At 35.6% G+C, this 24,396-nt stretch overlaps 1 protein-coding gene across 1 annotated transcript in view; it reads left to right on the forward strand.

Annotated features, from left to right (window-relative positions):
- The window catches only part of LOC136026139 (nucleoprotein TPR-like), a gene marked incomplete at its 3' end in the record, with an annotated part of 74,418 nt that extends 51,320 nt beyond the window's left edge, over nucleotides 1–23,098 (forward strand). Inside the window, 7 exon segments of the mRNA XM_065702439.1 lie at nucleotides 481–991; nucleotides 5,935–6,393; nucleotides 8,112–8,375; nucleotides 12,329–12,463; nucleotides 15,672–15,863; nucleotides 21,452–21,794; nucleotides 22,956–23,098. Coding sequence (XP_065558511.1) covers nucleotides 481–991; nucleotides 5,935–6,393; nucleotides 8,112–8,375; nucleotides 12,329–12,463; nucleotides 15,672–15,863; nucleotides 21,452–21,794; nucleotides 22,956–23,098 — 2,047 coding nt within the window.
- Nucleotides 23,099–24,396: the final 1,298 nt, after the last annotated feature.

Here is a 24,396-nt window from a genome sequence, read left to right on the forward strand (position 1 = left end):
TTGTTACTTTTAATGAGTTGGGTGATTTTTTTTTAACCCGTTAAGCCCACCCCCCATTCTCCCCCACATACACCCCTGGATACCGACTTGTATATAGCTATTGATTTAGGCACCTTTTAGTTCCGAGACACATCTTTGTCATTTATTCCTTATTTTACTAGGAATTTTAGTGAAAATCGTCTGAGATGCATTTGATCTTTCATTTAACTTATTTTATTTTTGTATTTATTTATAATTGTTGTAGTTATAATGTAACTGTATCAGCGTAAGCTATTTTTGTTTATAACTATCATTCATCCAAGGACTTCCTGTGGCACTTTTTCAATTGTGACTTAAAAACCAATCCTTTCCCCTCCCCACGCTCAGTTTTTTTTGTACTACTGATCAACTTATGTGTACTTGTCACATGCATATAGAGCTCAAAATAAGCTGGTTAGTGTGACAAAGAATGGTAACTAATATATCGATTATATTTTACAGGGACAAGATTAGCCAATTGAACAATGAAATTGTTAGACTTCAGGCTGAAGTCTCTGAGGCTCCAAGAACTTCACGAATAGAAACAATGCTGAAGCAAGAACTTTTACAAAAGAATTCTGTTGAAGTGGATGCTCTCAAGGAAGAAATAACACGTTTAAGAACCGAATGTGAGATCGTTCGAAAGCAAATGTCCGAACAGTTGGAATTTTTCAAATCATCGCGGGAAGAATGGCGTCATCGTGAAAAAGAATTGAAGCATGTGAACGATGAGCTTATACTCAAAGAATTGAAGTTGAGAAATGAGGTGAATGAATATGTAGATAAGGCTGATAAGATGCAGAAGAGGCTGGATGAGGCCACTGAATCTTTGAAGATTCATCAGAGATTGGCTGTCCCAAAATCTCCGCATGCTCAGCAACCGATGTCCGCTCGATTCTCCACGATCCAGATGGAGTTACTTGAGGCGAAAAATTATATTGAGGAATTGAATTCAGAAATTGAAAGGCTAAAGGTATTATTTTATTCCTTTTTGTAGAAAAACAGATATAATAATTAATGTTTTGTCCCCATTGAGGTGTTTCTTAAGCCTTGTTCACACGTCTACTTAGCTATAAGTAAATATCTCGGCATAATCCATGTCTGCCAACTATAACTGACCTCCCTCCTCTTTTATAGATATCCCTGACTGGCCCAAGGTCATGAAGGACCGATTTCTCTGTCCATGTAAAAAAATCTAAACTAAAAATACTCCTTTTTGTTGGATTTTCGTTTGTTATTCGTTGTGATGCTCGTAGTTGGTTGATGCTTTATAATTTTAATTCGGGACCATCGACTGAAAAAAATATTTTGCTCTTTCTCCTTTTATATCCTAATTTATGCAAAAAAGCAACCCTGTAACTAAACTTCTAAACCCTGTAAAAAATGTCGTCGTCAGCTCCAATGAGCCGTCTCTCGATACTATAGGACCATGGGTTCGATGAGATCACCAATGGGAAAAAACAAAATTTTTCCAAATTCTTGATCTATCTAGATCATTTTTTTTTCAGGCCAGAAAATGTTAGTATGCTGGGTTCCAGAAAAATTATTGTGCCATTTTCGGAGAAAATGCATACATATATGTATATATTTATACACAACTATATCACGTTTAAAGATAGAAGAATATCAAATATGCATAAAAAATCAAAATTCTGTTTTTTAAGTTTTGGTTACTATCGGGCTGAGTCGATCATTACTTACATTGCTTTACCACGAACTGCTTGATTATGGTAATATTGAGGCCAAGTTTACCGTTAAGAGTGATTTTAACATGAGGATAATGAAAAGTAACTAACTACAACTAATAAAACTTGGTTTTTTGAACATACCTAGGGTTTCTCTAAGAAAACTTAGCGTCTTGGCTAGTGGCGTTAAATTTGGGGGCAATGGAGAGCACATGTCTCCCCTAGATTTCACTCCTCTGTAGATTTTGAAAAAATACTATTTGGATAATTTAAATTGAAAAATGTGTTTTTTTCTTGGTATCATAAATTTTGCTACTCCGCCAAGATTTTAGATAATACATTTTGCCGCCTTGTAAATTTTCTTAAATTGACGCCACCAGTTCTTGTGGTAGTTTTCAGACCAATAAAGTGTCACCGGTGATAACAAGTAGTAACAAGTAGGGTATAAAGTAACAAGGTGATAAGGTAGGCAGCCTGTAACAAGATTGAATACTCCTGCCTCTGCTACGAACAACTCAACGCAGCACCAAGCCGCCTGAGGACAACACAGCTACCCGCGCTCATTCTCCATCCCAATCTATTCAGAGCCTCCTCCCTCTTTACGCACTCCTATAAAGTTCTCATATCCCTTAAATCTTTCTTCATGACATCCTCCCACCCTAACCGCAGAACACCTGCTTTCCGTTTATTCCTAGATGGTTGGCCGAAAAGGACAATCTTCGGCAATCTGTCATCCTTCATCTGCAGAACGTGTCCTAGCCATCTCAACCTTTTATTCATTACAGCCCTGGAAAGTGGGATTGAACCACAATTGTCGTACAGCCTACTGTTTGAAATACGGTCAGTTAGTCGGGTATCCAGAAGAATCCGTACAGTTTCTCTGAAAAACATCTAGCGAATGTTCATCCGCTTTTCGGAGTGCCCATGCTTCAGAGCCATATTTCATAACTGTTGCTTCCAAAATTCAAAATTTTTTTTTCAGACGTATCTTCCGATTCTCCAAACTTTTTTTTAACTGAAAAAAAAAAACCAAAACACCCTGAACCTTGGCTATTCTACTTTTAACATCTTAACTGCTCCCACCATCGGTACCAATAATACTACCCAGGTAAGTGAAGCTGTCCACCTGCTCAATCTTTTCTTTTCTAAACATCACCTTTTCATCTTCACTTATTCCTAGCCTTAATATCTTAGTTTTCTTAACATTAATTTTTAAACCTATTCTAGCACACTAAGCTCGCAAAACCTCTAAAAGTTTGTTCATTTTGCTCGCACTTTCATCTAGGATGCTTAAATCATCAGAATAATCTAAGGCCAGGAGAGTTTTTCCTTCTCATTTTCTACCACGGTCTCCCATTGCCTTTCCTCTGCTCCTTAAGACAAATTCCATCAAAATGATACGTATAAAGGGGGGGGGGGGGGTAGAATATAACCCTGTTTAACTCCTGATTTAATACATAAACATCTGCTAACTTCATTTCCTACCACAACCGCAGTGGTCTTATTCTCGTACATAGCACTAGCAGCTTTAATGTATTTGTCTGGCACACATTATAAGGACAAGATCTACAAAAATGAGGACCAAAGGTGTTTGATAACTGGGTATTTCTCAATTATTAACCTAAGAGTAAAAATTTGGTCGATACATCTCCTGCATTTTCTAAAACCGACTGTTCTTCTCTTATAACTTCTTGTACAGCATCTCTCAGTCTAAAAGTATCATATTACTAAGAAATTTTGTTAGAAAATCACTTTACGAAACTCACTTACCACACAATCAGCACCTGGAGCCTTATTATTTTATAATCCTTTTAATATTGTCGCTAATTCTTCCTCACAACACAAATCTTTCTTCTCATCGAAGGTATCACAAACTTTTCCATTTTCTTCTATATCTCTTCCTGCAACTCTATCTCTTTTAGCACTATCTCAAAATGTTCTGAACATCTCTCTTTAACTCTTTTCTTATTACTAATTGTGGATCCTTTCCTATCTTTAACGGAGACAGGTTTGGATTCATTACTCCTTCTCAATTTATTAACATGCCAGTACAATTGTTTTATCGTTGAATTTTCTAGTTCATCTTCTTATTTAATGGTTTTTATGGCACTTGGTATTAACCAAGTGACATATAGCGATCGCAAATTCTGTCGGTCTGTCGGTTGGTCTGTCTGTCCCGATTTTGCTAGTTTAGGCACTTCCAAATTAAGCTACGACGATGAAATTTGGCAGGCGTATCAGGGACCAGACAGATTAAATTTGATATAGTCTTTTTCCCGATTTGACCATCGGGGGGGGGGGGCTGTTAAATCACAAAAATTAGAAAAAATGAGGTATTTTTAACTTACGAACAGGTGATCGGATCTTAATGAAACTTGATTTTTAGAAGAATATCATGTTTCAAAGCTCTTACTTTAAATTCCCACCGGTGACATTGGAGGGGGGGGGGGTTTGGCGAGGGAAACCTAAAATCTTGGAAAACGGTTTGAGTGGAGGGATCGGGATGAAACTTTTTGGAAAAACTAAGTGCAAGTCCTAGATACGTAACTGAAATAACCAGAACGGATCCGCTCTCTTTGGAGGAGTTGGGGGGGGGGTTAATTCTGAAAAATTAGAAAAAATGAGTGATTTTTAATTTACGAAGGAGTGATCGGATCTTAATGAAATTTCATATTTAGTAGGAATTTGTAATTCAGATATCTAATTTTAAATCCCGATCGAATCCAGTGTCATTGGGGGAGGGGGACCGGAAATCTTGGAAAAGGCTTAGAGTGGAGGGGTCGGGATGAAACTTGGTGAAAAAATAAGTTATAATACTAAATACGTGGTTGACATAACTGGGACGATTTGCTCTCACTGGGGGGGGGGGGGCTTAGAGGGGGAGGGTTAATTCGGGAAAATTAGAAAAAATGAGGTAGTTTTAACTTACGAAGGCGTGATCGGATCTTAATGAAATTTCATATTTAGAAGAACTTCGTACCTCAGATCTCTTAATTAAATTCTTGACCGGATCCAGTGTCATTGGGGGGAGTTGGGGTGGGACCAGAAATCTTGGAAAACGCTTAGAATGGAGAGATCATGATGAAACTTGGTGGGAAGAATAAGCACAAGTCCAAGATACGTGACTGACACAACCGGACTGGATCCGCTCTCTTTGGGGGAGTTGGGGGGGGGGGGGGAGAAAAATTAGAAAATATGAGGCATTTGTAACTTCGAACGGTTGATCAGATCTTAATGAAATTTTATATTTAGAAGGACCTTGTGCTTCAATGCTCTAATTTTAAATTACGACTAGATCTGGTGACATTGGGGGGGGGATTTGGAGGGGGAAACTGAAAATCTCGGAAAATGTGAAAATTATATATATATATATATATATATATATATATATATATATATATATATATATATATATATATATATATATATATATATATATATATATATATATATATATATAGAAAGAAAAATATTGAAAGAAAGATATATAGAAAGATTTTATGTCTCAGATGCTCCATTTTCATTTCGAATCGGATCTCGGGACATTGGGGTTGGAGGGGGGAAACAGAAATCTTGGAAAATACATAGAGTGGAGAGATCGGGATGAAACTTGATTGGAAGAGTAAGCAGAACTTCTAGATACCTGATTGACATAGTTGAAACGGATGCTCTCTTTGGGGAAATTGGGGGGGGAGCTGTTAATTCGGAAAAATTAGAAAAATTGAGGTATTTTTAACGTAAGAACGGGTGACCAGATCTTAATGAAATTTGATATTTAGAAGGAACTCTTGTCTCAGAGCTCTTATTTTAAATCCCGACCAGATCTTGTGACATTGGGGGGAGTTGGCGGGGGAAACTGGAAATCTTTGAAAACACTTAGAGTGGAAAGATCGGGATGAAAGTTGGTGGGTAGAATAAGCAAAAGTCGCAGATACGTGATTGACTTAACCGGACTGGATCTGGTCAGGAATTGCTTTATCTTTTTACTTCGCAATATACCTGTAGATCGATGTTGAATAAAGGAAAGGGAATATAGTCCTACAATTGTAACCCCGGCCAAGAAAAAAAAACTTAAATGAAAATGAAGAAAAAGATAAAAATACTGATAGTGGAATAAAAAAGAATTGTTTACCTGTCGAACACAAAACAGACTGACAAATGGATAAATATTCTAGTTCATATTCTTAATTAGTTGTCATTTGGTAAGGAAGTAACATTCTTTTTTTAACAGGCCAAAATCAAAGAAGCTGAGGATGAGAGTACTCAGTACCGGTCACTGGCTGACAGTCGTGATCAACAGCTCAAAGAAGTCACAGAACAAACGCAAAACTCAATGAAAACCTTTGAGAAGGAATTGAATATACTGAAAGGAGAAGAGGAAGCCAAATCTGCCCAAATATTATCACTAAAATCGTCGCTTGATATGCGAATGGCCCAAATTGAGTGTTTTGAAAAAGTGAAGGAAGCGATTAGAGAAGAGCGACAAAAGGAGGTCGAAAAGCTGGAAAATGACCTGAAAGCGGCTAATGTCACTATGAAATTTTTGGGACAGAAAACGACGGATCTCCAAAACGAAATAAAGGCAGTGAAAACGAGTGCTGATGAAAAAGATGATAATTATAGAAATGAGGTAATTGCGCATGCCCGGAGCGTAGATGCTATGAAGTTGCTGAGAGAGGAATTTAAAGAGGTATGCCCTGAAAGTTTATCTAGTATTTTATTCTTAAAAATATTCTAGACTATAAGTTTAGTCTAGATACAATGATAAGACGATATTTTTCATAGTAACCGCTGTGAATGATCTCTCTGAACTTTGTGGTAAAATCGAAACCATGCTGGACTTAAAGTAGTTCTGATAATTTAGATAATTAATTCATTTCTTTAATAGTTCAGATTAATAGTAGTTTAGCAGCACTGGAAAAATAATATCTCAGACAATAACTGCTTTGAACGATTTCTCCGAACTTAATGGTAAGATTGAAAACATGCCGAACTCATTGTAGTTCAGATGATTTAGATAACTAATTCAACTCTATAACAGTTCAGATTAATAGTAGTTTGGAAACACTGGCAAAATGATATATCCGACGCTATGTAAGGTATCCCCGAATTTAATATCGAAACTATTCAAACATACAGTATTATGTATTCCTGAGATGAGATCCTAGAGGTGAAAGAAGGGACAGTATTGGCTTGCATTTTTCGCACTAACCTCCTAACGAACTTCTAACTTGATTAACCTCCGTACCGTGTCCCTCTTTTTTTTAAAATCATGAACACTGCTGAACTCTGCTAAATCTTGCTTTTCCTGTGTATCCTTTTCAGCTGCCCCAAGTAGTTTTGTCGCGTTTGTCACTTGTCGCATTATGGTCGCTCTTTGAAATCTTCTTGTAAATTCGGGAGAAAATAGCAAGTAAAAAAGTACCTGTAGACTCAACAGATATTGTGATGACGTGTAACTATTACACACAGAACAAATTCTATAACAACAACCCTGATGCCTGTCACTATTTTTACACACAGAGGGAATGCAGAAAAACGCAAAAAAACTGACTGCCTTTAATTATTTCTAAACACAGAGAAAATGTTATAAAATCGCTTAAAGACCTACTACCTGGAACTATTTTACACACATGGAATTCTAGAGAAACTTTAAAAAAATATTACCTGTAATTATTTTTACTCAGAGAGCTAAAAACAGAACTTAAAAAAAAACATGGAAAATTCCTAAAAAATCTAGAGATTCTAGTGTGACAACTCCGATGATCATCCTGCGTACCTGCTTGATTAAGTGAAAATTTCTCCTGTAACTTATTTTTAAAACCTTGGTAGTTGAGTCCCAACTTCTCTGTTTGGTCTGCTTAGTGGTACTATTTTGAACCCGACTTTGAAAGGAGCTTGCATTCTGCTGGGGAATCTACAGATAATCATAAACAATGAAATATCTGTTTTGATCTACTTCATTCACCACTTCCCATGTTTTATTTAGGAATGTTTCTTTCCCTGTCAAACGAAGTCCAGGTATGATAAGAAGTTAAGATATTTTTTTTTTTTTTTTTAAATGACTATCACAAGTCCCGAAGGGCCAAATTCGTATTTCAGAGTAAAAACATCATAAAAAAACACAAAAAATTGAACTGGCAGAAGATTGCCAAAACGGAAAACGAAAATTTGCGACTTTAATAAGTTCTTATCGTTCCTAAGCTTATAAAGAAGAAATAAACCTTTAATGAAACAAGAACAATTTATCTTTAATTAACTAAAGCTAGCGTTATTCCCTAATAAAACGTAGAAAGTTAGGGATGAATTGGACTGAGGCTTTCTTGACAACACAGGCCTACGGATCATAATATATAATCTATTATTATTCTATGTTATATTATTAATACTATTCTTTTATTGCACTAGGTATCAAAACGGTTAGTGGCTGCAGAAAAAATAGCTGCAGATGCAGTGTCTAAAGAGAAACTGATCGAGGCTAAATGTTCAGTCGATGTTCAAGCCTTGGAGACTCGTCTCAGTGAGTTGAATTCATCTAACATAGAACTGAGGAAGATAAATGAAATTCTGCAGGATCAAGTGGCTAAATTGTCAGAAGCAGCTGAAGCCGAGAGAAATTTGTCTGTATCTTCAACACTGGATGAAGAAAGAACTAATCAACAGCTATTAGAGGTAGGATCAAAGAATTTAGCATAGAGATACGACCACGTTTTCGACATAAATTGGACCATTTTGGACAACTGTTATAATTGGTTTAACGGAAGTAGTAACGAAAATGAAACGAACTTATTTTAGGTATTAGTAGGATTTACGACAATTTAGTCCTAAGTGGACCAGTGGGATCAGTTCTTGAAAATTTAAGGTGGGAGGGGGCTAGAAAATTTGTAGGGATATACTTTTTCAAAATCTTGGAGGGAAGTTTCATAATTTTTTTCAATTGAAATGTCCGCGAAAAGATACTGTTTAATGATAATACCCTTCCAGAAAGGTATATTTTGAAATATAGCAAGACTTCCTCGTAGTCAGACTTTCTAAAAAGATTGTCAGAAATTCAGCTAAATCAGGAAAATGGTCAGAGTTGTGGAGCAAAGTCAGAAAAAGTCAGATTTTTCTCTTTTTAGGCAAGCGGACTGCTCGAAATAGATAGGCCATAGTTCTATGTTTTCGATCACTAAAGGTGTGCGAGATTGCTTTTCTTTCTTTTGTTCCATAAGATTCATTGCTAAGATTGATCACTCTTATTTCTCTCTTTCTGACTGATACCGTGTTCGTTCCTCTGAGCTGGTCTTCTTTTATATTTTTTCTTTGTCTTATTTTACTTGTAAGTGTAGAAAAAAGGGATAAAAAATTCCAATCGGGCACTATGCTGATGATGAAAATGGATAAAACAAGGAAACTTTTTTGGAATTTTGGCTGGCTAAGCTAGAAGCTATTGGCTAATGTTTTGTAATGTGCTGAGTTTGTTTTTTTTTCGGAAAAAATCGCCTTAACAAGTCACTTTTTTTGTCAGATGCTGTGTTTAGCTGTTAGGAATATTAGTAGTAATGATAAACTAACAACATTTTTGGCAAGTTTCAAAGGCTCTACGGATTTGCAAGATTTTCTACGTAAGGAAGCCATTTTGATATTGACACTACGAGTAGTATGAGCCATGGCACTTTAAGCAGAGCCCTATCCCCTATTCTTTTTTTCCTTAGTGACCTAAAATCATGAACTAGGTTTAATGGCGATTCCTCCCCATGCTGCCATCTACATAATCAAAGTCATAATATTCGTTATTGTTAACTGCGGTTATAGATGGTGACACGTTTTCTTTTCAAATTACCCCTTTTTCCTCTTAAGGAGTTTTCCATTGATTTTAGGAAATTTATGTCTGATGTATGAATCAAACGTGAGACCCATAATCTCCTATGTTAATAGAACGACACGTTACTCGACTAAGCTTACAAGTCATTTATGATATTATCTTCTTATAAATGTATTCGAGGCAATCAATGTATTGTTTCTAGGACTCTGGCCAACTGATGTTAAGCGTCACTTTATCGTAAGCTATAATTGCGCAGTCGAGAAAATGCCTTGAAGCTGAAAAATGTATCGTTGGAAAAGGAAACGTTACATCTATAACTTATTTAACTATAAGCCCATCTGTGACTTTGCTTATAGTAGATGGCAGCATTAGGGGATCGCCGTTGAACCTTCTTCATGATTTTAAGCCACCAAAAGAGTCTGGGGTAGGGCTCTGCTTAAAGTACCGTACCTCATACTATTGCTACGTCAAATAGAGCACAATAAGTATGCTTATTCAATACCATAATGCAATTGTTTCCCATCAATTATGATAACTTATGTCGAACCTAGTAATAATGCTAGCAGCGAGCTAATAATGCAATTCTGAGTTTTCTCAACTGTTAGGGTAGAGTACACCTTATATAGCAAATTTGACCTTTATATAGCTGATAACCACCTCTTGCCTACTTTACATTAATTTGCCTAATTTGCCATGCTAAAAATACATGAATTTCGTTAGTGAGGTAAAAATTTACTACAGGTTTGATTTGTTAAAATTTCGGTTTAGGTAATTGCAATATGTATCTTGATCTTGGATTCAATCTGGGATTCTTGGAAAGTTTATAATCATTTGGAAAACTAAAGATCCAATTTGAAACTTCTCTTAAATTTTAAGTATAACAGGAGCAGAAAAAGTAAGACAAACAAAGAACGAGTAAATTTTATATCTAAATACCCAGCCTTATGTGTATGTTTTCATTGTCTAATAAATGGACAAATTTAAACCCGTAAAAAATTGAAATACTTTGGCCTTTTTACGGTTTTATGGGAGAATGGCTTTGTGAGGTTTGCTCGAATTTTTGGTGATGGAAATAAACACAATATAAGCAAATAGTTTTTGCAACAGCAAAATAGAGAGACTATCTGTAAAAAAGACTAGGTGACACAAGAACTCTTCGATCTCTTTATTTGCTTAAAGTTCCACCCGAGAGTACCAATCAGGTGGAATTTAATTTGCCGTTTTTTATTGTCTTAAAATTTCACACAAGAAAACCAATCAGGTATATTTTAACTTATCGCTCTTTTTATTGGCTTAAAATATCAAACAGGGGAACTAACGAGTTTGAATTTAACTTATTGTTTTCTTGGATTAAAATTCCATACAGAAGAACCAATAAGGTGGAGTTCAATTTTATGTTCTTTTAATTAGCTTAAAATTTCACACAAGAGTAACAATCTGTTGGGATTAAACTTTATGTTCTTTTTGTTGGCTTAAAATTCCATACAGGAGAACCAACCAGGTTAAATTAAACTTCTCGTTCTTTTTATTGATTTAAAATTTTACACGGAAATGCTGGAAAAACAGTTGGGTTCTAAAAAGATTGGGCTATATGGCTGCCTTTTCTAACACACGCTTAATTAATAATGTACCCCGCTTACAAAAATAAGTCACCCACGTAAACCGGTGAAACAAAAAAAAAAAAAAAATAGAGAGAGAAATTATAGGAAACATAGTTGAAATCTCGCAATCAGAGGAGGGGAGGATTATACCCTCTTCTGCCTTCAAAATAGGACCTGTGTATGTCTATGATTTAAACTAAAAATACAGAACTTCGAAGTTTTTCAAGTAATGATTATTTGCAGCACTGGTAGAAAAAAGCTATTTAAAATAGATGATGAAGAAAATGAAATATCCCATGCTAAATCCGTGCTGCGTGTTTTAGTGACTTTGGCCAAGTATTGTAAAAATCAGTGAACAATAAATGTTTGCCTTTTTGGGGTTGTAATTCTCTTACCCTTTGTAGGGGCACAATAATTGGTTGTCCATTTTTTAGTCACTTTACCAACATCGTTAGTAGAAGGCGAATGAAAACTCCCTTCATGATTGGAAAGGGAGGAGAACTAACTGAGATTTTTGTGAAAAATATGTATGCGTTTCTATGTAATAGGTAATGTTCAGACGGCCTGGGGGGTTCGGAGTCTTAGAGGTGGCACTTGCGGGGTTTGACTTCAGTCAAAAGTCATTATGTGGTTTTAACTATGTTTATCAATGTCTTTAAAAAAATGTTTTACCGAAGCTAAAAAAAATGCTTTAAAGGTATAAGAATTGTAATATGTTCAAATTAATTAGATAAGATACAAAACAAATTAACTATGAAAAATATTATAGAATAAACAAAAATGAAAGTTTCTTATGTCCCCTCCCCCCCTAAAAAAAAGCATGAAAGTAATGGCGTCGAGGTTGTTGCCTTTAGATGATTCATTTTCCGCAGAGTCATTACCGAAAGTCTTTGTGGCACTGGAAACTTGGGTTTTCTTGTGAGACTTTTTGTCACCTTTTTTTGTTCAGTTAGGTTTGCTTTGAAAAAGAAAGGATCTTATTACATTCGTTGTTGAATTTCATAAATGAAGATTTCTTTGTGTGAAGGAGGGTTTTAAAGTCCCACTAACATTATCCGTACAATTTGATTCCAATACTGAGTTACCTCTCGACTGAGATTAAGTAGGAACTTCCCTTTTTCTATCTATATTTTCCTACCAAATACACTGGCAATTGACGTTCTTTTACAGATTAAGAATCTTCATAATGCTATTTTTACAGTAATGTTCCTTTACAGGTAATATCGTTCTTACGTCGTGATTCTAAGATGACGCGGACTCATTTAGAGAGATCAGAAGCAGAATGCTCTCAGTTAACTGCACAGTTGAAACAAATACGATTGCAACTTGAATCGTCTGAAGCAGATCTTAAGGTAGATATTCCTCCAGTGTATATAATAGTGCATAAATTATGATAAATTTAGACATAGCATTCAAAAAGTGTCGTAGTTACCGATATTGTACTTCAAGAACGCACGATTACTGTTATTAGCGTTCACATTGGTCAACAAACTGCACACAACAAAATCGTACGAGTTGCAAGATGTAACTTTTGCACTGTTTAAATAGTAATACACTTGACAGGATGGATAAATGAACAATTTGCATAAAAAATTTAAGCTAATTCAAGGGGAAAATATCGTCAAATTTTGTTGCTAAAATACTTGTTCGTTGATTTTTGATGGCAACATGATTTTCTGTCCAGTTCGAAACCAGTGCATACTAGAACTTCAGAAGACGGGTTTCTTCTGCATACAATGATTTCATTGGCATAGGGGATTATGGAAACATTCTCTTGGTTCCAAGTTGAGTTTGAATCCAGACAGACTTCTGGCGGAAAATTCTCGTGCTTCAGAATCTATTTGTGCTTTTCGATTGATTCGTTATTTGCAAAATGTTGATGACCTTCTTGTTATCAGTAGAAGTAATGACAGCCTTTCTGATTCTGTAAATTACATTTATGGAGCTTTTGTGGACTAGCCTTTATCTAAATGTTGTTAATTGTGACTACCTGACTTTCGGCTCTTTTTCTACTTCAGTTGCACCGGCCAATCTCCGGAAATCTAATCAGTTGAAATTTCTTTTTACTTGGTTACAATTTTACTCAGAGGCACAGGATAAACAATCAAGTTTTCCAAAGGTGAGATCCAAAAAGTATGGGGAACTTATAAGAGTGGAAACTTGGAAAAATACCACCACTGCCGTCTAGCTTTTTGAGTTTTATTTGCATTTTTTTTGTAAGTTTAATAATAAGAAAAGATATTTTTAATTCGTGTAATTGATAGAATTAGTGTAGAAATAAGTGCCTGATCTCAATTTCTGACAGAAAAACGATTATAAAGCTATAAAATAACCAAGAGGCGCCAAATGCTAGATCGCATTGATGTTTTTTGCCCACACTGGTGCCTTTTCTCCCTCTTATAAATTAACCAATCTCTTTGGTGGGATCATTTGGCTTTCCTTTCTGGGTAACGCTTTAGGAATTAGCTCACTAAATCGTCATAACCATCTTTACAGAAGTTAATAGTAAGTCAGGTTGCATTGTTTGATTTTAGCGTTACCAACCTGCAGAGAGCAGGTTGGTAACAGTGTTGCCATGAGTTTTCCGAAAAGTGATGCAGTGCAAAATATAGTTGAGTTCCATCGTGTATTAACGTTTGATTCAAGTTTTCTGGAATTTGAGTCGTCAAATGTTATCTGAAGTTGTTTAATTCCCTTTTAGGTTAAAACAAATCTTACCCCCCACTCTAGATTTTTAAAATATCTTTTTCCTAACTTCATTAAAAAAATCGAAAAGGACCCTTGCCCCCTTTCTTCCCGACATTTTCGTGAATTAGAGACCCATGTGTCTGTCTGCAGGCTGAAAAGCTTATCCTTAATCAGTAAAATATCTTAAACTTTTATTTTTATTTATACATTTTATTTATTTATTTCTTTGTATGGGTAAGTATGTGCATCTACTTTATGACTGTATTAATTCAAATGGTGGTATGTTACAAAGAACAAATGTTACGGGAGAAAGAAAAAGCAAAAATATATTTTAATATACCACAGTATTTTAAAACGGAATTATAATCTTTTTCTCTTAAATAGTAATCTTTTTAAATCTAGTAAATGTTAAGAGTAATCTTTTTCTCTGTTGGTTGGACGTCATCTGATGAACAGAGCGTTGAAGGTAGACGAGCAAACTGTTTTCAGAATGGGTCGATGGACAAGACAGCTTACATAGGACGATGAGATATTTCTAATGTATTGAAGCTTTGAGGTTACATTTCACTTATTATGGAGAAGCTTTTTACTCCGTATACAGACACATGAGATTCAATCTCACGAAAGTTTAGGGACGGGGGGCAAGGAGTCAAACTTTGCCAAAGAGGCAATGAGGAGCATAGTGATTCAAGCATTGGATATTTGAGCAAAAGGGCGTGGGGGGGGGGGGCTGGTTGCCCTCAGACATTTTTGCAATTTCTTTTTAATGAATATACAAAAATAAAATAAAAAATACAAAAAATAAAATATGCAAATGATATAGGTGGAGTGCATTTTTTTCGAGTTAGTTTAATGAAAATATTTAAAAAAGGGATCTTTCAAATTTAGGAAAACGGCAGGTCCCCCCCTCCCCACCTAATTGGCACCTCTAGAAAGACAAGGTTTCGTAAAAGTCTGTCCCTACTGAAGGGTGATTCCAGACTAAGATGATATCGGATTTAGATTTTGTAGATGACCGTTGGGACCAGTGTAGAGGAGTGCATTCGTATGATGCTACTCTTAATAATAGACTTAAAACATAGTTTGTCTCCCCTTCCCCGCCATCTCCCGCCTAACTCTCTTTGTTAGTATTCAGCTAGTTATCAATTTCTTCATCATTTGTCAAGATTACGACATATTATAAAGAAGAGTACCCCGGTTTCTAAAGTAGATGACCAGTGTGAATAACTGTAGCAGAACAATGCACATGTATTGACAAAAACAAAAAATATTCTAGATCAGACCTATATGGCAAAATTTATTTCTTAGAGAGAGCAAGGGGGTGGTTGTGAAAAGCTCAGAAAATATGCGAGTGATAAAAAAAAAAAAGCTTTAGAGAATTTTATAAAACTTGGCTATCCCATAAATCTTAGGCAATTTATAATGAAATATAGAAAAAAAATTCAATATTTCTATCTTTTAATTTTTTTATTTATTCTCTAGTATTTTATGTCGAGAAAGAATTATATCCTATTGTGCTTAGCAGGAAACTGAACATGCATCCACACCTCAACTCCCATTGTTCTATATTACCATTTAATACTGTTGAAAATGCAACATTTGAATGGACAGTTCCGAATGCGAATTTTAACCGACCCCAAATTGTCATATATAGTTTTTTTTTGGGGGGGGGAGGTCTTGCTTTTGTAAAGAAAATAAGCATAAATACGAAAATTATATTACGATTTTACGGAAATAATAAAAATCATTAGCCCTGATTTTTTAGGGGAGGACATGACCTCGTCGCTCCCTCTAGGGTAAGTGCCTGTATCCAGTATTTTGTATTTTGAAGTCTTTGCTTACTTTTGTTAATTTTTTTATTTGTCAATATAGAGGGAAAGAACGACGCAAAGAGCCTCTTTAGGCGCTCCAGAAGGCGAAACTCTTCTCAGGAAAATCGAAACTATGACTTGTCTCCAAGATAGCAATCGTCGACTCCGTGATGAACTGACGATTCTGCAGAGTCAATTTGATGAAGTCAAAAACAAGTTAGATACCGCAACCAAAGAATTGGAGCCATTGAAGGTATTTTAATATTAGCTTTAATGATTTTGTAACTAATTTAGTAAAGTATAGTAAAGTTAATGCGATTCTGGCTCCATTGCTACGAATCCACAGCCCTGACAGGAACGGTGTTATAATATTGCGTGTCAATTATTTTCGGAATATATAGAGACTTTAAATTTCTCACGGAACGGTATTATTCTTAAATTAGACCGTTGGCTTTCAACGATTCGTCATCACACCTTTCCGTGGGATTGAATGGTAGTAGTGGGGTCCCTGCCGGCAAGGTCAATTGAAGTGCCCACCCAAAGAAGTATTTTGAACTAATGCGGTAATAAGAAAAAATTCGATATTTGTATCTAAAAACATTCTTACTTGAAACAGGGCTCCTGGGAACAAACTAATCCTTTTAAAGCTTCAGCCAAAGAGTTTTGAAGGCTAATGAGACAGAAGACTACACAGACGGGTGGGGTGTACGTCAAATCTCCCCTCTCCACAAAAAAAGTATTGGAAAATATGGGTTGTAACAAACAAAACTAAATAATTTGGGTGTTGGGTAAGGAAATAGGCATGACCTTCACATGGGTTCATGCCGACTCAAATGAGTCATTGCTTAAAATTCTTTTAGACTCGGCCATCTTCTTGCGTATCCATCAAGTACAAATTTTTCTAGAAATAAAGTTTCTTTTTTTTTATTGTTAGGCGTAAGAGTCATCAAGTGTCGCATTTTGGAACAAAAATTGCCCCCGTTAGTAAAAGTTTTTGCTTTCAACTGGGTTGAAGATTGCGCACAGGATTGTTTTTGAAAATCATTTTAAATTGCAAAAAAATGTAAGATTTTTAGATAAGAAATTCTAAAACTTGCTGCTTAATTTATGGTTATGTAGGGTTTTGTATTTCAACTCACTACGGCTGCGTTGTTCAGGGTTGTAGTAGTTACTTTTTCACTAATTCTGCTTTGCAACGGAAATTAAAGCTGACCTTGAAGAAGAAGAATCAAATGATGAAACTTGTTTAGAATCTAGCATAGAGAGATGAAAAGTCATTCTCGGGATAATATTTATGCATAGGTACACTTAATCAGAGAGGAGTAACTTTCAAAGTTAAATTAATGAAATTAATCTATAATTAGTGGTTGTTCGTAATGCTTATTGACTTTTCTTATAAAACTCCTGCTGAAAGGAGTGTTGGGTTCGACACACTACCGTTAAGTAACAGACACAATACACTAGACACTACGTATGGATGAGTTGGTTTTAGGAACTTAAGATGAGGCTCGTTCAATCAGAAATTAAAAGTTAAGATGTTTCTTCTGAGAACATCTCGGATTTTGAGGGCAATGAGGGGTTGGTAACCCTGCCTTTATTCTTTGTAATTTCTGAGTATATTAAGTTTGATTTGATCATTCATTAATTTACGTCTATTATGGTTTTTATTTAATCATTAATTTTTAAAGGTTTAGCTGTATTATTTTTATAAATTTCTGTTTGTTTTAGGTTTTATTTGTTCATTCTCTTTGTTTCAAATTGCTGCATAACTCTATTCCTGATCATTTTAGGTTTTAATGTCGCTCTTTACTTTTCTTTATAAACACTTTTAGAAAAATTTGTTTTTTTGTTAAGTTGTGGAATGGGGCATTTGTAAAAGCTTTGAAAACTTAATGAAGATGAGGGAAAGGACATTTCATGATTATCTGTATATAAGTTCGAAATGAAACCATCTTGATAGTAATAGGACTATAAAATAGTTTCAGAATTTGCATCATAACTTGAAATTCTCCGTTGTATAGAGAGAAATAACTGGATTTAAAGAGTCGATATTGTGGTTTACTTGATATCGATTATATGATACAGATATAACCCTGTATCATGGCGATATCCTCAGGCCTCCTGATACAGCTACCATCGTTGAAGAATTTGTTTTAGAAAGGAAGCTAAGTAAAAGCAAAGATAGGTTAAACAAGAGGTAATTGTCAAACTATTAATATTGATAGATTCACGTGGTTGGTTCACAATACCCATTTACATCTCCACAACTAACAAGACTGTTCTTTACTTCCTCTATTGACGATGAAAAGACGTTCTGGGTGGAACAATTGTGCAATTCGAATTCAGTGACTAACATTCAACACAGATTGTGTTTTTATTCAGAATCTACATTAAAAAATGATAGCTAAATTAAGGACTTAATTCAATTTTAGTGGTTAATACTGTTTTAAAAATCAAAAAGATGTGTAACTTAAGCTCCTAAATCCCTACCATCATTACTTTTACCCTGAAGTCTCCAACTGCACAGATTTGATTCTTTTATTATCTATCAACATTATGTTCTTTTCTTTCTTATTCTTTTTTTGGTATGTCTATTGTTTTTATTACAGAGGTCTTTTTATTCAGGCTTTATTGAACGTCAGGAGTTTATCCCCAGGGCTGTGAGCTGTACCTTGTGTCGGGGTGACTTGTTGTTTTACCTGTTATTATTGTCTATTAGGAAAAATATTCATTCTCTGATACATTTAGTTTCTTAGTCCTTCATTCATGACTATGTAAATATTTTCAGCATCTCTTTACTCACTTTACTTTTGTTTTATTTTTTATTTTTCTTATGTGTTTCATGTGACCAAATGCCAACGGGTGATCACGGAGTTTCTCTTTTCTTAATATCTTTTCATTTAAACAAAACACCAGTTGAAAGACATAATAAATGCGAAAGATAAAAATAATTTTAAATGTCAGGAATAGTAAAGATAATATATTGCTTAAAAATGCCTAATAAGCCTCTGATCTACAAACTACACTAAATTGCATAACGAAAAAACATCCTAAATTGATGAATAATAACATCCTCGAGAAAACGGGAAGGAATCTTGCTCAACCATGTCAGTGTATTTTTACCATGCCTTTTATATCGTGCGTTTCATATGTGTAATTGTTTTCTTTTTTTGTATTTTAAATCCGTTGTTGTAGTTGTAATGAATGAATAAATGAATTTTGCTTATAGTCGGTCATAAAACAGAAGAAGAATGGGCTAAGTAAATAAATAACCAGAAAAAGGAAATAAACTAACAAGATAACTTCATAACGGGTCCAGGTTCTTGGCGAGCCAAAGGGGGCAAATGCCCCTGGCACATGTCCGAGAGGTGGCAAAACAAGCGAAAATTGTAATATTTATAAGCAAAAATTTTAATATTTATAGTATCGATGGAGCAGCAGGGGGTAGCAAAGTCTACATCCCCCTCCCCCTGAGAGAAAAACCTAAATTTGGCTCTCATAATAGCATATATGCAAAACATGAAAAACCAAACATTCGGCAAACGTCACTGTAATTTAAGATACACCCAGTTATGATCCAAGTTTGTAATCGGAGATGAAAGTTTTGTTGTTTCTTGTTATTTTTGTATATTTTTCTGTTGTTATTTTCTTTCATTGTCTGGAAAATGCCACCTTTGTGATCCTCCCTATTTGTTTCTTGTTCAATCTTTATCCAGTTGTTATTTGAATCCTTTGCTCATTTCAACTCTGAGTGGAGGCAAATAACCTGCAGAGAGTTTTCTGGATAGCGCAAGTTAGATAGCTAGATGGCAAAATATATACCTTTTATCTGACCTTGGAAACCCTCTTGTGGCACAGTGGAGTTGATAACACAAACCCAGAGTTTGATCTCAACTGCCACAGGGCCCAGAATTGCATGGAGATTATGCATGAACCTCGTAAAATCAAAAAGAAGATAAAATTGAAAACTTTACCTAGATAGCCCTCACAGTAGAGTTGATCTGTTTTTGGTAATACGGGACCTTGAATTCAATTTCAGTCGCCATGGGGCCTGGAACTGCATAGAGATTATACATTAACGTTTCCAAATTATCAAACAAGAAGAAGAAAGACCAACCATTTCTGACCATGCATGAACCATGCATGAAGATTATGCATTAGCGTTTCTAAATAATCAAGCAATTGGAAGAAGATAACCTGGATAACCATATGTTGGTACGATGATATTGATCTTTTTTGGCTAATGCTGGACCTGGGCCCGAAAATGCATTGAGATTATACATTTTTTTTTTCGAAGTTTCGACTCAGAAAGATCAGTTTTGCCGAAGTTTCGCTATAGCTTATCATTTCTATAGAAGAGTGATCCCATTAATACTGGTTGGTAAAAAAAGGCAGCATTCCTCTTCTTTTTGCTTTAATCTCAGATCCATGACTAGGACACGTTCTGCGAATGAGTAATGACAGATTGCCGAAGATCGTCCTTGTCGGCCAACCAGCATAGGCCAAACGAAAAGCAGGTCGTCCCCGAATGGAGTTGGAGAATGTTGTAAGGAAAGATTTAAGGGAAATAGGAACTTCTTGGGATGATGTAAAGAGGGAGCCTCTGAATAGATTTGGATGGGGGAGGAGTGTGTGTAGCTGTGTTGGTCTCAAGCAGCTTGGTGCTGCATGAGTTGTTAGAAGTAGTAATAGTAATTCCTTGGTGCAGGTTCCTTATAAGAAAAATGTGGAAACTGAGAGATTGGTCGGGGAAAGGGGACAAAAATGCGGCTCAATTACCAAACGACGTAATCGACTACTCTATAATTCTTTCAATAGCCATTTTGACTAACTTCATGATGACCTGTGTTCAAGCCCCTTCTCTGTATTTGAGCAAATAAATAAACCAATTCTGGATTTATTTTTACCTCTACATTTGGCTCACCACAATGAATGTGGGAAAAAGGTAAAGGATATGGCACTAGACTCTGCAGTTCCTACCGGTGGTGCTGATCTCCATTTCTTGGCCCTTCAGCCAGGAAGTGCAATGGGGGGTTGGGGGCCAACCATCCTGTGCTTTCGCACACCCTTCCTGTTTACCTTCCCCAGATTTCTCCAGGTACCCATATAGAGCTGGGTCGACTCTGACTAAGCTTACAGAATCACGCCACTGACCCCGTCCCAAACTGAACAATTGGATACACTGGGATTCGAACCCGCGTCCTATCAGACACAGGATCCTGAACCCTGCGCACCAATCCACTCGGTCAGGACAATGCATGTGGGATGCTTCTTTATTGTTTTTTTTTGTGGTCTCGCTGGGTTGGCTCTTGAAAATTTTAAACATAAAAAAGGTTCCAATCTGAAACTGTACAAAATAAAATGACATGATATCAATTTGCAACTTATTTGTCATAAAATCAACTTATTTATTGAGTAAATAAACTGTAGTTTTCGGAGGGGAGGGTTGCCTATAAAAACATTGTACTTTTACCATTTTTTTCTACGAATGAATTTCACCAAGGAGTGGGTCTTTTCAGATTACCTCCCCTTGCCTATATTTTTTCGCTCCCATGTCTAAAGGTTGACATTTTATACTTCTGAGATAATTGTCGAAAACTATTTTGCTAAGCTATTCTCAAAAGGCTAAGCTATTCTATCAACAAAAAAAGGTGAACTTTATTCTACCGATATTCATTGCCCTGCTGTTCCTTCCTTTTGAGAACAGCTTTACGAACTATTTTGGCAATTATTCCAGAAGCTTTTAAATGTTGAATAGGCGTGACAGCAACGAAGTGACTGCCCCAACTACCCCATGCCCCATTGCCCCAATATGACTGCTAATTTATTTCTATTGCTTAGGAGAAGAATAGAAAGCTGAATGAACAGTTTGATTCAATTTCTGTGGAAGCGACTGTACTCCGAACTGAAATAGCGCGAGTCAAAACTCAATCAGCCGTGTTTTCCCGCGGAGTAACTGAAAGAGCTAAATTTCAAGCCGAAAAAGAGTCGCTTGAAAAGAGCCTAAAATCCAAAGAGGCGGAAGTAGCCCGTATTAAGAATTCCCTAGATAATGCGTTAAAGCAGGTTGAATCTGCGCAGAAGAATTTTGATCAGTCGAAAATCACAGTTGAACAGTTGAATGCCAGAAATGAGCAAATGAAGTCCAAGATGGAAGAATTAAATGCCAAGTTGGACGAATCAGGTATTTCTTTTCTCTTCTATTTTGTAATAATCTTATCGCTTTATTATTTTTCTGGTACACAGTAGTGGCACAGAAAGAACAAAACATCGAATATACCTCATATTTGGTAGGAAGCCTACGTGTGTTCTTAAGTCTTTACCTTTTTTGAATTCTAATATGAATTTTATTTTGCTTTGAACACTTATTTCTTTGCCAGAAAATAATAATTAACAAAAAAATATATTTTTTTATTTCTTTCCTTCTCTCTCTTTCACTCTCCCCCCGCCCTTCCCTCTATCTATTTCTGTCTTTTTGCCCCTCTTTTTTTTCTCTGTGAGCAAAACCTCAAGTATAATTCGTATATGTTATGAATCTTCCGTGTGTTTTTAAGTGTTCTCTTTTCCCGAACTTTAATGCAAATTCATATATTGGTTTGAAAACTTGTTTTTTTTTTACAAAAGATTATAATCAATAAGAATCTATTTTTTTCATCTCTCTCTCTCTCTCTCTCTCTCTCTCTCTCTCTCTCTCTCTCTCTCTCTCTCTCTCTCTCTCTCTCTCTCTCTCTCTCTCTCTCTTTCTTTCTCTCTCTTTCTCTCTATCTCTCTATCTTTATCTGTCTTTTTATTAGACAAAAGTATGCTTGTATAACAAGAAAATTTAGTAATTTAAGGTAGGCGTCTCACGCCTGTTACTACCATTAATAAGCCCAAGTTTGAATTCGAGGTGATTCATAACTACAACTGGTTTAAATCTAAATACAAGAATATCACTTGTTTTTCTATCAAACAGCTTTACTGAATATATTGTATCGTGAAACAACTCCTAAAACTAGTAAATAACTAATAATTGCAAAAATATATCTTTCAAGAAAAGGCTTTAATGGCTGTATTACAGCCTGATAATTGTGAAATACCAAATTCATCATTTCCAGGTTAAAGTACTTAATGGTTCTATTAAGGGTTGTATCCAGGGTTTTTTTTTGGGGGGGGGATCAAACCTTTAACCCCCCTCCCCTCCCTGGATACGGCTTTAGATTTATTACATGTTGAAGTAGTACCAAAACTAAGCTAGCAACTCCTCCTAACATAGATATATTTTCACGCAAAAACCTTTGAAAGTTTTAGTACATCATAAAAAAAAAAAAAAATCCAAATCCCTGCATCCCTTTTCTTTTTACAGACAAATCCAGGAGAGCACTGCAAGAAGAGCTGAATTCCATTAGAGACAATTTAGGAACCACGTCTCAAGAGCTCACAATCCTCAAAGCAGACTTTGAAAAGAAAACTCAGGAGCTTGCAAAGGCGAACAACACCTCTTCTCAGGTAAATCCACTTCACTCGATATTTACTCGGTAATTTACGTGTACAATTTGCACATACTCGACAATTTACATGTGTAATGTGCATATAGATGGTGATATGCATGGATAATTTATATATACCCCGTAATGTGTATGCATAATTTGCATGTACTCAGTAACTTATATGTACTTATATGTTCTATTATACCTCACCTCTTCCCTTAAGATCTGTTTGAGAGCCTTTCCGGGTAGCGATTTTCATCGTGAATTCTTTGAGCTAGACCCCGATGCCGCACCAGTTCTCTTTTCGGCTGTGACTAGCTGCACTTAAGGTAGAACGGCGGCGCGCCTCTGGTTGACACCGATTTTTCCTATCAATAAGGAATTTCAAACCTGTTCAGGTTCGAAAGCTGAAGAAACTAACGAGTCCATTATAGTCAGGTGGAACTCCGAGGACAAGCACTACATAAGGCCAAATGTGAATACGAGGAGAAGGTAACACAAGCACAACGTTCAAAAATCTGTTGGATCAAGAGTCTTTTTTCAGACTTTTAGTCTTTCGCTTTTCAATAAACGGTTGTATTCGCTTTTTTCGTGTTTTCATGATACCTGTCGTTGAAATTAATGAATCCCATTTTCAGTAGCATTAATGACGTTTAATGGACTTTATTTTTCTATTGTTTTCGGGATGTAGTTTTAAGGGGGAAATTTGAAGGTTTTATAACTTTCTGAAAATTGAGATCGCCTTCTTTCGAAAAGGCATGGCTTTTTATTATCTAACAGTGTAAAAGTAATTTACTGATCTTTTGAAGATGTTTTTGTAAATTTGAAGCATGTCCAACAAAGAAGTGCACGCTCTGTAGGCAAAGAATGAAACCAATTGTTAAATTAAATCCATCTGTTGGAGATAAGCATATTTTCCGGAATAGTAAAATGCTTATGAATATCCAGATGGGATTTCATTGGGTTATTTGTCACATTACTGGTCTCAGTTAACAAACTCATTTTTATTTGACCTCTTTTCCCTGATGTCTAACGTCGTCAGTTAACTTATGTATCTTAATAATATGAATTATTTTAAAACGCTAAAGAATGGGCTTAGTCTTATGGTTAATTGAGGATGCAAATAAACAATAGTGGAAGTTTGATGTCCTAAATCAATGTCAGAATCACATCTTTTGGTTAATTTATTTCGTTCGTCTGGCGTATTTGGTAGATTAATTGCAAGAACTAAACACTTACGATTCGATTATAGTTGTTTTATGTATTATAAAACCAGTTACGATTTGACTGCTATTTAATTGAAAAGCCCAGAATTAA

The sequence above is a fragment of the Artemia franciscana genome, chromosome 4 (genome assembly GCF_032884065.1).
Source record: "Artemia franciscana chromosome 4, ASM3288406v1, whole genome shotgun sequence".
Classification (NCBI taxonomy): domain Eukaryota; kingdom Metazoa; phylum Arthropoda; class Branchiopoda; order Anostraca; family Artemiidae; genus Artemia; species Artemia franciscana.